Raw genomic sequence first — 14,783 nt, 5'->3', positions numbered from 1 at the left:
TGGATTGAGAGCAGCCCTGAGCAGAAGGACTTGGGGGTGTTGGTTGACGAGAAGCTCAACATCACCTGCCAATGTGCACTTGCAGCCCAGAAAGCCTATCACATTCTGGGCTGCATGAAAAGAAGTGTGGCTAGCAGGTTGAGGGAGGTGATTCTGCCCCTCTGCTCTGGTCTGGTGAGACCCCAGCTGGAGGACTGTGTTCAGCTCTGGGGCCCTCAACATAAGAAGGACATGGAGCTGTTGGAGCGAGTCCAGAGGAGGGCCATGAAGATGATCAGAGGGATGGAGCACCTCTGCTATGAAGACAGGTTGAGAGAGTTGGGGTGGTTCAGCCTGGAGAAGAGAAGGCTCCAGGGAGACCTTATAACAGCCTTCCAGTACCTAAAGGGGGCCTAAAGAAAGATGGACAGGGACTTTTTACAGGGGCACATAGTGATAGGATGAGGGGTAATTTTTTTTAAACTGAAAGATGGTAGATTTAGATTAGCTATAAGGAAGAAATTCTTTACTGTGAGGGTGTTGAGGTACTGGAACAGGTTGCCCAGAGAAGCTGTGGATGCCCCATCCCTGGAAGTGTTCAAGGCCAGGTTGGATGGGGCTTTGAGCAGCCTGGTCTAGTGGAAGGTGTCCTTGCCCATTGGAGGGGTGTTGGAACTAGATGATCTTTAAGGTCCCTTCCAACCCAAACCATTCTATGATTCTATGAGAGTGGCTCCTGGTCATGTGATTGCCAAATGACATACATATGACCTTGTCCCTGGTTTCTGACATATGTTGAGGACAAAGATCCTTGTTGCATTTTTTCCCAATAACCGATTGTTGTGGCGACTTATTTTCCTGCTGAAGGTGCCTGAAAAGTTAGCCTCTTCTAATTTATTCCTGCTTTTCCTGTAGTAAAGTAAAAAAAAAAAAAAAAAAAGCTTTGAAGGGTGAACGAGAAAAATAACATTTTTCCTCCATAAAAATAATGGTTTTATGTAGTTCGGTTTTTTGGTTTAGAAAAAAAAGCCAGAAAGCAGTGAAAAATGTGTTCTTATACTTTTGTTACTCTTGAAACAGTAATAAGGTAGGGAATAAAAATTTTAAAACATTGCATTAATTTTATTTTTGTGTCCTGTCGTCGTCGTCGTCGTCCCCCCCCTTTATTTTTTGTGCGCACAATAGATCTTTGGGACATGGTGAGGCAGAGGGAGAATCCTGTAATTTTGATGTCTTAATCCCAGAGTTGTTGTTCATGAGAGACATGAACTGATAGAGGGCATGTCTGCAATCATTTTATTTCTGTGAGATTTTTGAGTATTCCTGTCAAAGTTAGCCTAAGATTGGTGGTGGAGGAAGTAAGTTTTCAAGGATCTAATTATTGAATCCGTTAAAAAAAGCAAAGAGAAACTGTCCTGGGTTCAGCTGGGATAGAGTTAATTTTTACAGGAACCTGGGAGGTCGGGGGGGGCACAGCCGGGGCAGCTGACCTGAACTAGCCAAGGAGCTATTCCATACCATGTGACATCATGCTCAGTATATAAATGGGGAGCGGGCCGGGGGGAGGGCGCTGGACTTTCGGTGCGGAGCGTCGGGTTCCGGGTGGTGAGCAGTTGCACTGTGCATCACTCGTTTTGTATATTCTTTCATTAGTACCGTTGTTGTTGTTGTAACTTCTGTTTTTGTGTTGTCCCAGTAAACTGCCCTTATCTCAACCCTCGAGGTTTCCGTTTTTTTTTTTTCTTTTCTCCTTTCTGATTCTCCTCCCCATCCCACCGAAGGGGGGCGGGAGGAGTGAGCGAGCGGCTGCGTGGTCCTTTGTTACCGGCTGGGCTGAAACCACGACAGAAACAAAAAACATGGGGTGGATCTTCATCACATAATTCTACACCTTAGATCAAGTAAAACTGTGGTCACAAAGCACTTTGCAAGTTGTTTTGCACAATTCGTTGCTGGCATGCAGCCAGCGATAGGAGCTGCAGTCCAGCTTGCTCTAGCTGCCAGCGTTCTGTTGTGTAGGAAGTGAGCCCAAAATAGCATGTCTTCTTACTACTTCCCTTCAGGGTGCTTTAACAGTTTCTTAAAGGTCAGTAGAAACTAGTATCAATTAAAGTAGCTTTGTGTCTGCTTTTAATATATGCTCTTACAGGAATTTGCTTTGAAATGCAATTCCACTACCTCTTTGACTGGAATACTCTGTGAAGTTTTGGCTGTATGTGAGGATCCAAGGCAAGGTGATTTGCTGATGTCTCATGAGTCAACATTAAGCTAGCCCGGTTAAGTAAGCTAAAAATGCTGTCTTGGTCAGTTTGCTCTGGCAGGAGTAGTATTGTAACATGTATTCATTCATTAGCCTGGCATAAAATGAACGTGCCCTTAGAATTGGAAGTAGCCAGTCTGGCTCCTAGTCATTTGATCTGCTCACGAGCACAGTCTCTCTTGAATATTCTGGTTGGTTTATAAATCAGTCAAAAGGTAGAGTATTCTGGTGGTAGCTAACATATATTTATGAGATAGAACTGGAAAAATAAAAAAGTTGAGCAGAGGATTTTGAGTTCTTCTTTCATTTAAAGATGAAGCAGAGTTTCACTGGGAGTTTAGTGACAACTCGATATCATTTAGACAGTGATCCATCTGAAGAAAGATTAATGTTAATTAAAGTGGCATTGGAGAACTTCAGCAGATGACAGCAGCCAAGCTGGCTACAACCTATTTTTAGAAAATTGACTTCATTGCATTCAGTATGACTCATTTATTAAGTTAACGGATGAATCAATAGCTCAGCTTCTTATGGCAGTCACAGAATGTGGAACTGTATACAAAGACTATGTTCATATCTTTGGTCAGAATTCAAATTATAAAAGCCAACCAGTATTGATTCAGTCCAAGTGCGCAAGTGCCTTGCACATGATGTAGCTATGCAATAATAACCCAGGGAGTCCATCAGCACATGCATATATACAGGGGCACAGGGGAAAACCAGTCAGAAGTCCAACTTGCAACTACATGGAAAATAACACTGTGATAATTTTAACCTTATATCCAGAACAAATGTTTTAAAAATGAGAAATTAAATTTCTGGTTTAGATAACATATTGAAACATACAGCAAATGGGTCATAAAAGGGTAACTTACTAAAATAATGAATAGTTTATTGTTATAACAGTTGTAATTTATTTCTCTCTAATTTTTATCTTCTCAAGTTCTCTTCCCATTTGGGCTATGGTTCATTGGGTCTTGCCTCCATTTGAGCACAGTTCTTACTGGTTTTTAACTCTCCTTAACTTGGATGAAGTTCAGGTTTTCCCTCTTCAGTGATATTCTGCTTTAATTTGTGAAATAGTAAAGCTTCCATCTGTTCCAATACAACTGTATTGGCCTCACTTTGGTTTATTTCCTATATTTTGCTAATTTCTTAGGTTGCTGTAGAAACCTTGCTTTCCACATTCTCGTGAATCCTTTTTTTGAACTTCCTGCGAACCCAGCGTATGCATTATGTGTCAACCTGAGATGCACTTTTTCCCTAAAATAGTTTCCCTATAAAAGACATGAAGTTTCTATTCTTTCACAAACTCCTATGCAAATAGTTATATGAGATTTATTATTTCCTAATTATTTCGATGGAATTTCTATCCTATCTTTTCTGATTCTCTCATCAAAGACGTTCACCAGTTTAGCCCAGTATAAGGTGTGGTTCTTCGTTTTTATTGTGTCAGCTCTAATTTCTACATCTAGGAATAATTTCACCTCTCTTCTGCAAAGGGATTAGAGAACTGGGGTGTCTGTATTACATGCTGGGTATGATACAGACCTGATGAGACTGATGTCTATCGAAATTTGAATATAAATTGTGGGACCTTTCAGAGATAATCTGTTACATATACACATGTGAAAAATTAAAGATAACTAGTATTTAAAATAATTTTGCTATTAAATAATGTGACTTGCTATAGTATGAAAATGCTGCAGTTTGGGAGAGAAAGACTGCGCATTAGGTATCTACAGATGAAGTTGTGACTGTCTTTTCAGCTTACTGGGAGTAGTTGACTGTATATTTAGCTTTGCTCTTGGTTGTGTATTTGTTCTGAGAGAAAATGCCATTTATATTGTAGGATGCTGGATGTTGTGTTGTTCAACTGGAGAAAAATGTAATAAAATCTATAATAAAACTAAAATGTATGAAAGATGAAGAGTGAATCTGCACAAAAATTGGGTCGCTGGTGAACTGAATTCTGGCCCTTCTAACATGTTCTTTGCTGCATTATATTCTAGTGTACAAAGCCCACAGTAGTTAATGTGTACTCATGCTAGCTGGTCCTGATCACAGTGTAATTGCTTCTTGAAACACTGTGATAAAAAAAGTTACTGTAAAATGTTCTAACAAAACCAACCCGCAGAGAGAGGTTGCTCCCAAGAAAATGGAAGATGCGTGCCGTGTGCAAGTCCTCTGTCACAGACTGTGTATCATCCTGTAGCTGAAATCTCATTGTGTGTGTAATTGTCTGGTCTCTGTTCTTTCAGGTGTCAGTGATCAAATCAAGGATTTGAAAAATAACAAGTAAACTTGCAGACAGGTCACAATTGATAGTGACACTTAAATGTAATTCAGAGAAATACTTGAAATATAAAGTTTTCCCTAAGTTGGACATACCAATTAATACATTGATTTTTCAGTTTGCCTTGATTTTGCTGTTCTTTCTTACCATTCATCAGATTGTTTTTGTTTTTCCCCATAACTTGTGTGTGTGTGTGTGAGACATTGTGTAGTCCCTTACACTGCGGACTTACCTGGCTGTGGGAGATTTGTAATAGCCATTTGGTAACACCAAACTAAGTGCTTTCAAATTTATTTTCAGAGTGTTTACCATGAGGTTGGAATGAACTGGGATTTATGATTTTTGAATGAAGAGTATGCAGCATGTTTCCCAATTGGTTCTGCCTCTTAAGTTTGTTTGGCGAGTGAATTGTATGGCATAATATTTTGTGCGTGACATTGAAGCTAATCAAGACATTTTGCCAGAAAAAAAGCAGACTGTTCTTAAAATCTATTTATATGTTATTGTTCACTAGTGATAGGCTACCAAATAGGCAGCTTAAATCCATTTTTCTCATAGCTACATTATTATATAGTAAAAACAAAAATTCTGTTCCTCACATATGTCATACTTATGGCCAGTAGAAGAGTTCAGGCTGTGTTAACTGGATCCTTCCAGTGTGTGTGATGCCTTTAAACTTCTGTGAAACTCACAAGCAAACTTCATACACAAAGTCAGATGTCTTTATTATATCCTCTGTAGTACCAGATTTAACTGGCAATCTGTTGTGGTGGATCTCTCTTCCTGGAGTTATAAGATGGAGTGAAATCTAATGTTCTGAAATAAAGAAAGTATAGACTTCCTTAAAAACTTCATTTCAGCTCTGAGGCATTTATAGAATTGGATATTTATGTGTGTCTGCTTCTTTCAGTTTCAAATTTGTTATTATTTATGTATGTAGTCTGGATTTTCAAGCTAAATATGTCAGTGTAGGGTTGAAAATTTATTAAGATAGATATGGTGAGATGGAGCTAGAGGTGAGGGATTGTTTATTTAAACAGTAACATAACTTTTAATATATCTTTCCAAAAGGTGGAATTGTGGTAACTGACATTTTATCTTAAAATGTGCTACCATTTGGACTGCAACTTGGCAGATTCAGAATATGTTAAACTCTTGACACAAAACTTTGCAGAAGTATTTGCAGAAAATGATGCTAGTTAATGGTTTAAGCAAGCCAGATGAGTTTACTGAGTCAATTATTTTGTTTTTTAAAATTTTTTTCTGATGTATTCCAAGAAAGTGTGTAATAGTTGTGCTGAGGGTGGCCAGTAAGGAAATCTACCAGGTGGAGTTCCCTGCTGGTGGAGTGCTGTCAGCAGAGGCTCTGTCCTCCCCTTCTGCTGGAGGTTAGAAAATCAATGAAGTTGTTTTTTTTGGTACTCCGGAGTGCGGACAGGAATGGATCTGAAAGAACTAAATAAAAAATGTTTTCTTATGGACCTCATTCCAGGAGCAATACGACTGGTCATGTGCAATAATATGCACTGATCTGAGCCATACCTTCTGACGGTATTATGAAGCAATCCTTCGTCATGATGTTAAAACCAATTTCTTGTAGCTATCCCTGGAAACACTATTTGAACAAAGGTCAGGTGTAGTGAAGAATAAAAGCTCATGTTTGTACTTGCACTGGCAAAAAAAAGTTTCAGTTCTCAAACTGTCAACTCCATTGATGATTAGCAGCAATGGAAGTTGTAGAGGAAATTGGAGAGAGCAATTGCTACACTCTTAATTTTTCATGATGAATTTGAATGCTGTAATGTCTGGACCTTGTCTCTGCCTCAGAAATCGTACTTGATATTACTTGGAGCAGTGATGGACTTCAGACTTGACTTCTCCTATGTAGACTTCATCTGTTTAAAGCCATCAAACCATTCATTTCTGAGAGTGACTTACTTGTAGAGAGATGGAAAGGCAGGACTTATGGAGAAAATCTTAATGTATTTTCTGTGTTACTCTCTTCTCCCCTTTTTAGGTTGAGTAAACAATATGTAATAATTTCAAGATTGAATATAAGGAAATACATCTGTGTAGAAATGCTGACAATTGGAAGGAAAAATTCCAATGATAGGGAGATAATACAAATAACACATTTGATAGCTGTCTACTGCTTTATAATAAATAGTTTCTTACGTGATTTCCATTTCTGTAGGACCCAGAAAATGACTAGTGTTACTGTGCAGAGCCAGCAGGGAGGTCATTAGTGCAGTCATATTTTTAGGTCTAAATTGTCACTATCAATGATACTGCTTCATGAAGTAAAAGAACCCATGTCTCCATGTCTCTGGGGAAAATGTAATATTTACCACCATTTACAGTAGATGCTATTCATGCATCTTCAGTATGGGAACTATTCTTTACCATAAACTTTTGCAGGATGTAGACAAGTAAGTTCAGTAAGATCAATGTAGAACAACCCCCCCTATTTTTCTACATCAGTGCCAACTATTCCACATCACCCACTTTTTATTACCAATCATGAACTCCAGAGACTTTTCAAACATGGAAGCCATAGAGTCTGTGTGGTTTGTGAGGTCTGTACATGCACGTCTACTTAAAAAATTTCAATTTCTAGAATTGCATCTGGATGCATTTGAGACTGTATAGCAGCTTAGTGAAATACTGAGCACAAAGCACGTCAGGCTTCAAATATTTAAACTCATCCATACGACTTAGACAACAAACGAGAAATCATAGAATATGATAACTGATCGCCGTTAATGTAAAGAATAACATCCTGGTGATGGTAATTCTGCTTGGTTGACCTAATTCTTATCTTTCAGGCTCGTGAAAGACAATTTGTTTCTAATCTTTACACTAATCACATGAAGATTTTTCTTTGGATAAAGAAAGGAAAGGAGGTTTTTTGCTGTTGTTTTGGGGCTTGGTGGGTTTTACCTCTAAATTGGTAGGAGGGATATTTGTGTTTTGGAACAAGTCATGACACTGTTAACATGCTGTGCTTTGTGTTACTGATTTTGAGAAAATTTTTCTTCTGATTTCAGAGAATATTTTTCTTCTCCTGATTTCAGGTTGGGTGGGACTATATCTGCATACAAGATAGTGCCAGATGAAATAGAAGAAATCAAGGTACAGTATTACTGCCTTTCAACACTGAATTTCTTTGCTTGGAGAATTACGTAAATGCTACATTAAAAAGGCATGTTATTTCTTGCTTTGAAGTGTATCATGGGGGGGAAGTGTCTAAAATAAGTTATTAGATGCATATTTAGGCATCTAAAATATAATTTTTGTTATTTTTATAAGTACAGTTTACCTTCAGCTTAAGTTGACTTCAGTGTGGTTTGTTTGATGCCAAAAACTTGTGTAATTCAACATATTTCTGTTTTGTTACCTGAAGACAGGTGCAGGACTACTGTGAACATTGAGCTATATTTTCATAACAAAAAAAGATTAAATGTAGTGTCCTTTTGCTTTTGAGATCATAAGCACATGCTTTTTTTTTCAATATTATCTGTCTTAAGGAGGGGATAGTATGAAGTCATTGGTACTCAAAATTAGTAAAAGCTCTTTGGTTTTGGGGAGTGACAACAATAAATACTGAAGTTTACCTCCAATGCAACGTGCATTATAACAAAACTCACTTTAGCTGAGTCCACTCATGGAAAGTGCTGCAGCAATTTGTGTCAATTTTGTTCTTCAGTGGAGGAAAAGATGGGTACTAGGTGGGAATTTGGCCTAGATCGGGTAGCATGGTCCGTGTAGCTGGTTCTTTATTTGATTGGTAGTCAATCAGTCTGACATATTGCTTGCTCATTGTGATTACTTAACCCATTGTCCTGTTTCATATACTCATTTTCAGTTGTGCAAACAGAGTCAAGAGTAGTTTAAAATCTAGTAAAGGGAAGTGGTTGCATAATCATCTGATCTAGACATGACTTTGCAGTGTGTGAAGTTGTGAGGATTTATGAGGATAGATCCAATATTTAAACTTTGGTATTAGAAAGAAAGAAGTTTTTCAAAACTTATTAGTGTTATGTAATGTTTTCATGATGTTCAGAGAACTGCACCAAAACTATAAAAACAAAACTGACAAAAACCCTAAGCCATAATCTTTCTCCTTTAATGTAAGAAATCCAAACCCACTGACATTTTGCTAATGTTGAAGATGGAGAAAAGGAAGCTGGTATTTCTGGCTTCTTTGTGCAAACTGAGTTCAGTGAACAAAGAAAAATGGAATGCTGGGAAATAAGTAATTTTATTTTTAGGAATTTACTGTATTAGGCAAGATCAGTAGTCACAGGAATGTGTTTCCCCCCCCTGCCAAGGAGGCCTGTTCTGATTTTTCAGCTCTTTCTTACTCAGCTGGTGTTTAAATGCTTGAGATCCTAGGAAACAGCAAAGGATGGGTTACTCATGTAAGTGTGGAGAGAGGATTGTATTGTTCTAAGTCAGAGCTATTTAAAATGTTAGGAAAAAATCACCTTAACTTGTTTCTGGTAGCTGTCTTGTCTTGTTCAGGTAATGGGTTTTTTAGGTTGTGACTGAAGTCAGCCCACCTCTCACACCTTAAATGATTTAACTTCTCAAGCTGTAATACAATAGGTGTTATTCACACGAAATAAAGCACTACTGGAAGATGCTAAGGCACACTAGCAGCGAGTATAATGGACAAATCTGTATCAAATATGGAAAAGTACTCTTTTGTTTATATGTATTTTGAACAGCAGCTGGCAAACAGGGAGACTGAGTATCCTTGCAGTAAATATAGGGGGATTCTTAACTTCTGAAAGGTTCTCCAAGCAGATTTGAGTAGAAAAAGGAGAGAGGAGGAAATAAAAGAGAAAGCAAATGAGATTATTGGAATGTTACTTCTAGAGAGGACAATCTTCTTCCATGCACAATGGTTCAGTTATTTTGCCTCACAACTATCCCTCCCTTATTTAAACATGAAATATTAAGGGGTTTAATTTGATGAAATATGCAAGAAGAATAGCTCTGTTTTTAATATATGATTTAACTTGACAGGTTGATGAATTATATTCACAGGAGTTGGAATATTCATGTTTTCTGATAGTCCTTACAAAGTAAACTACTTGCTTAAATGGCAAAGGAGGGTACTTCATCAGGCAGAGAGCAATAATTAGTATGACAAACAAGAAGTCTCTTTGACAGCGTTTCCATATATTCTAGAAAAGGTGGTAGATTAACCTCTTTTACAGCTCAAAATAATTTGAGGAAAACAGATGTATTGATTTTGTTAATTCACGTAATTACATCTTAGGTAGAACACCATTGTAAGCAGCGACTGTATCTCTGAGTTTTTGGAAGAGGAAAAACTCTGTAAGCCTTAATATACCTGCCAGTTGAAAAGTATCTTTAGAAGATTAATGAAATGCATGTTTCTAAATGATTATACACATTATTTTTAAAATTACTAATATATAGATGAGAATTTATTTGTCTATATTGCAATACTCAGCAAATTTTAACATGTGTTTATAATGTTTCCATTCTGGAGTGTTTAGAACATATTTATCCTTGCATGTGAGTGTGATTTTACTATGTGTATATATGTACTGTGAGATCATATATAGTTTACATATCTAGAATATTGCCTGAACATATATGTGTTTATTTCTTTGAATGAGTGTATATGGTCAGTGTTGGGTGTAATCAAAGCAGTGCATCCTGCTTACCAAAATTAAGTAGTGTCTGGAGTGCTTATAGGTATATGAATTAAGATTATTTATGGCAGAAGTGATAGCATGTACCCTAACTACCCTCATGCACCTTACCAAGGTTAGGAAGAATGGTGTGGACCAGTCACCACTACTGTTCCTCAGCATCTGTATCAGTCTGAAATTGAGTGTGATGTAACTTACCTTCCCTAGATTTTTGTCATAGGTGCTTAGGTTCCCAAAGCGAGAGCGCTCGACAGGTAACCATATGAAGATACCATCACAGGTTTCCCCCCTGAAAGCTTTTGTAGAAGGTAGAAATGTCTTCTATCAGAGGATCTTCTTCTCTTATTGATGCAGGACCAATGCGTCGATAAGAGAAGCTTTCAGAGGGGGAAAACCTGAGTGAATGCCTAAATGGATGTACTGCCATCTGCATTCCTGTAATTTCTCTACACCAGTTAAAGCAATGGCACTTCATTTCCAGTACCTGCTGGTTTTAAAATACTGCAGAAACTGATGAAGACAGTAAATATAGGAATTACAGCATATTTCTCAGAAAATGTCACTGTTTTGACTTTTTCTAGAGTTCTATTCTCATCAGAATTATTCATCCTGTAAGCAAGGAGCTTTTCAAACTTGCAAAAATGCATTGGTAGATTTCAGCCTTGCTCCTCATCCACTGTAGTAGTATGTTGTGCCTAAAGGAGAGGTCTTCTAAGCCAAATAATTTCGTGTACGTAGGGACTGGTGAGCATATCAGGCAACACTGGTTTTGAAGAACATCTTCTGGTTGGAAATGAAAGTAGTTGCATTTGAGAGAAAAAGAATAGCAGCAAACTTAACATTTCTTTATTTTTAGTTAATGACATTCATGACAAAATACAATTTTGTTTACAATGTGGAGTTTGCCTCAAGTGTAAAGAGCAATTTATGACTATTACTGATGCGGGAAAGTTGGTGTGATGTGCCTGTAGAGAGTTTTATATGTCAACAGTAGCATTTTATGGTTTATAATTCCATGAGAGATGCTCTTTTTGATAGCAGCATTCTGTCATTACAAAGGAAATACATGATGTTGTAAAGAATTGTTATTCTAGAGGAAGACTTGGTGAATGAAAAGACCACTCATTAACAGATTTCTAAAAAAAATACTTGGTTTGCTACAATTTTCAAGGCAAGAGCAGAAAGGAATTTAATTGTTTTGGGAGGGTTTTTTTAAGTGCTTCCCCATATGCTTTTCATGTAGGCATATACATGCATCTCATCATCTCAAGACCAGAAATGAATTTGGCAGCAGGTGTTCAATTGATAAAAGTAATATGCACAAGAAAGACATTGCCATTGTATTTCATTCTTGTAATACGGGTGGTACAAGACAGATATTCCAGTGTAGAGAACAAGGTTAAATGGTCACTTCCTCTGGTAGTTAATTTTAAGAAATCTTATTAGAAATTTTTCTTAGTACTGGTTGTAGATTTGTAAATTTAGATGTAAAGCAGCTCTGGAGGAAGATGGGAATTTTTTTTAGTTTCATTATCCACCCTTTCACACAGAGACATACTTTTTGCTCCTCAAAGAACACTTGTAATTCTTCTATACTTGGTCTTTAAATGAAAGCACATGTGCATCAGGTATTAAAGGCTACATTTAAGACTAAAGACCTTTTCCCCTGAATAATGATAGGATAGCACTCTTTTTTTTTTTCTTTAGAAGTATGTGTTCCCTTAATAGTTTAATATATGAAAATCCTTTTCATGAGTAGCTGAAACACACTCCTCTCAGATTGTCTTCAGTCTGTGAGGCAACAGACTACAGTGATAAAGATCCAAGAGCAGAAAATTACAAAAAATGTTGGAGAGAGGGAGGTAGCCAGAAGGGAAATGAGGAACACTATCTTCTTAGAGGTCAGTTGCTCTAGATGACTGAGGAATTAATGAGATTTTAACTTTTCCACACAGTTGTATTTAGGAACATCTTACGAACAAAGTGAGCAGTGAGCTGCATTTCAGAGCAAAGCTGGACTCTCTGCCTTCAAAAATATGCATCTTTGAAATGATTACAAATAAAATCAGTTTATTCGGACACTTCCTTGGAGATCATCTGGTTTGTAGACCTTGTGGCGTTATATACCTACATAATACTGTATGCCAGAATCTGTTCTTTATGCCGGTAGGAGTAGCTGATGAAACTCATGCAACCTCTGTGTGCAGCCAAGAGATACTGGCCTTGATCCTTCAAAGCATTTTCATGTTTATGAACGTGTGGAAAAAATAAGGAGCAATTTGTCAACAAGTGCCAGTTTATGATCCTGTATCAAAAAACCATGAATGAAAGAAAGGTAATCATTAGTACTGTGGTGGATAGTCCATAAGAACAGAACAGTGATTCAAAATATTCAGACTTCACAAAACTGGCTTCGTATCTTGATAGTAGGCAGTAGGGCATTTAAATATTTCTTGCATCTTCTACAGAATCAACAATGCATTGCATAAACAAAGAGATGTGCTGTCATCCCAGTTTTGCATAGGACTTCCGGATCTGCTTTATTTCATCATGGTATTGGTGTTCATCTGCTAAGTCTATCAGCATTTGCCGAGGGTCTCCACAACAGGTTTCTCCAAGGTTTATGAGGGGAGGCATCACAACTTGCTCATAACGCTGAGGTTATTGCTCTGTGTATCTGGATCCAGCACAAACAAAAAATAGATTTCCCTCCAGTGACCTTTCAGAATAAGAGTTTTTTTGAAGAGGCTCAAGCTGTTTGAAGTATGCACTCCCACCAATCCCATTACTGAGAAAGGTAAATCACCAAGAAGCTTTACTATTTACGTTGCAGGAAGGACAATTCTGGTTCTCGGTTTTTCTTCCAATGTTTTCCTTCTTCTGCCTCTCAGATTAGAATTACTAACTCATGGCACAAGACCTCTTACTGAGTAGCATGACATAAAAGGATATTATCAATTGAATGTCTAATGAGTATTAACAAGTAGTGTCCCCATAGACTCCAAAGCTTAATGATAGAAGTTGAAAAAGATTTAAAGGCAGTGTGTGATGGTCCCATGTTCTTCCATGATTAGATTACTAGTCATGCTGGACTGTGTGCCGGCTAAAACTGAGGGCTTGTCTTTTAACTCTTAACATGCTTTCAGAGTCTAACCCTCCAGTAGACAGTTTCATTGTGCTCCTGCGGCCAGGAAAAGAAGGTTTCTAAAAGCATTTGCAAGTGTCCCAACCAGTAACAAAAAATAGACACTATTCTGAGATCTTAATTTAGTTATGAAATCCCTGATAAACTTCCAGATTTGGGTCTCCTACTTGTTTCTCAGGTTTCCATAAAGGAGACTTTTTTTATGGCCATGAATCCAGCTAGGACAATTGAGAAGTGGGATGTGTTATGCTAGAAAAATTTTACATCTCATCATATTTCCCTGTAATTAAGGTTTACCTGATGTACACACAGATTTCTTCACAAGTTAATTTCTAAATCCTGCATTAGCAGAGTCAATCACTGATTAGTATTCTTTTTCTAGCGTTTTTGCTTGCTGTATTAATCCGTAAATGATCTTGCAGAGTTTTGTTGTTTCCATGCTGGAGAGAATGAAAGGTTTGTGTGTGAGATAATGTGACAAAATCATGAAAAACATTACATGAAACAGAGAATTACTTTTCTTTGTTTGTCCCTGTGTATGCATTCATGCTATAAGCACATATATAGAGTCACTTAGCTAGAAATTTACACCCCTTGCAGTACTGATAATGTGCTCTTAGGTCTTTCTCCACCCATGCCGTGCATTTGTGCTTTGTTCTTTTAGTTCTTGTCAACAGCTGATTATATTATATTAAATTGTATCATATGATATTGCTTCTAGTTGACTGTGATTTCATTATCTGTTGTGTTAGGTCAGTTTTTCTTCTCACTAGTCTTTTGTTGTTTTAAGTTAGTTTTGTTTCTTCTAAAACTGATTTTCCCCCTTTTTCTGGAAAGCGCAGTCTGTATTACACAGGGTTCTGGCTTAGAATCTAGGTTTTTGGTGCCAAGCTTGGCTGTGCAAGCCTGAACCACTGTCCAGGCACACTCTTACACCAGCGAAATATAAGTGTTTCATAAGAATGCCTTTTCTATTGTGGGATCTTTTTTTTCCCACCTATGAAGCCAGTAGTTGTGGATATCGGTTTTCACTCTTGGATTGTTTCTGCTCTGATAGGTTTGAGACTCTTTTTGCTTGAGGGACATGACAGTTCTCCATGCTATAGCTATTGCTATCTCAAGTTTTTGTACAGAAACTCCTTAGGGAGTACTCACTGAAGGGGCTTTTCATCTGTTTCTCTCATCTTCTGTGGATGATGGATACTCACTGCAATCACAGACCTCTCAACCAAAAAAACGATCTGTACAAAAAGAATGTAAAATGAGAGACATCCAAAGCATCCGTATTGCTGTTCCCTGATTATTGGACAACAGGATTCAGCCCTGCCCTTGTGGATGTTCCCTGGCATTTGATGGGATTTCTTTTAGGCCCAGGCAGTTGCTTGTCATTACCAGTATTACAGACATACTCCA

General features: G+C 37.6%; 1 protein-coding gene across 19 annotated transcripts in view; it reads left to right on the top strand.

The window, feature by feature from the left end:
• Positions 1 to 14,783, top strand: part of GPHN (gephyrin) — a 313,923-nt gene that overhangs the window by 114,903 nt on the left and 184,237 nt on the right. For all 19 annotated transcript variants that reach the window (XM_052782423.1, XM_052782421.1, XM_052782417.1 and 16 more), the window contains exon 3: positions 7,610 to 7,667. In XM_052782423.1, coding sequence (XP_052638383.1) covers positions 7,610 to 7,667 — 58 coding nt within the window. The remainder of the gene's footprint in view (positions 1 to 7,609; positions 7,668 to 14,783) is intronic.

This window comes from Harpia harpyja, chromosome 3, assembly GCF_026419915.1.
Source record: "Harpia harpyja isolate bHarHar1 chromosome 3, bHarHar1 primary haplotype, whole genome shotgun sequence".
Taxonomy (NCBI): Eukaryota; Metazoa; Chordata; class Aves; order Accipitriformes; family Accipitridae; genus Harpia; species Harpia harpyja.
Note: the sequence above shows the minus strand (reverse complement) of the source record. Positions and strands in the feature narration are given on the sequence as shown.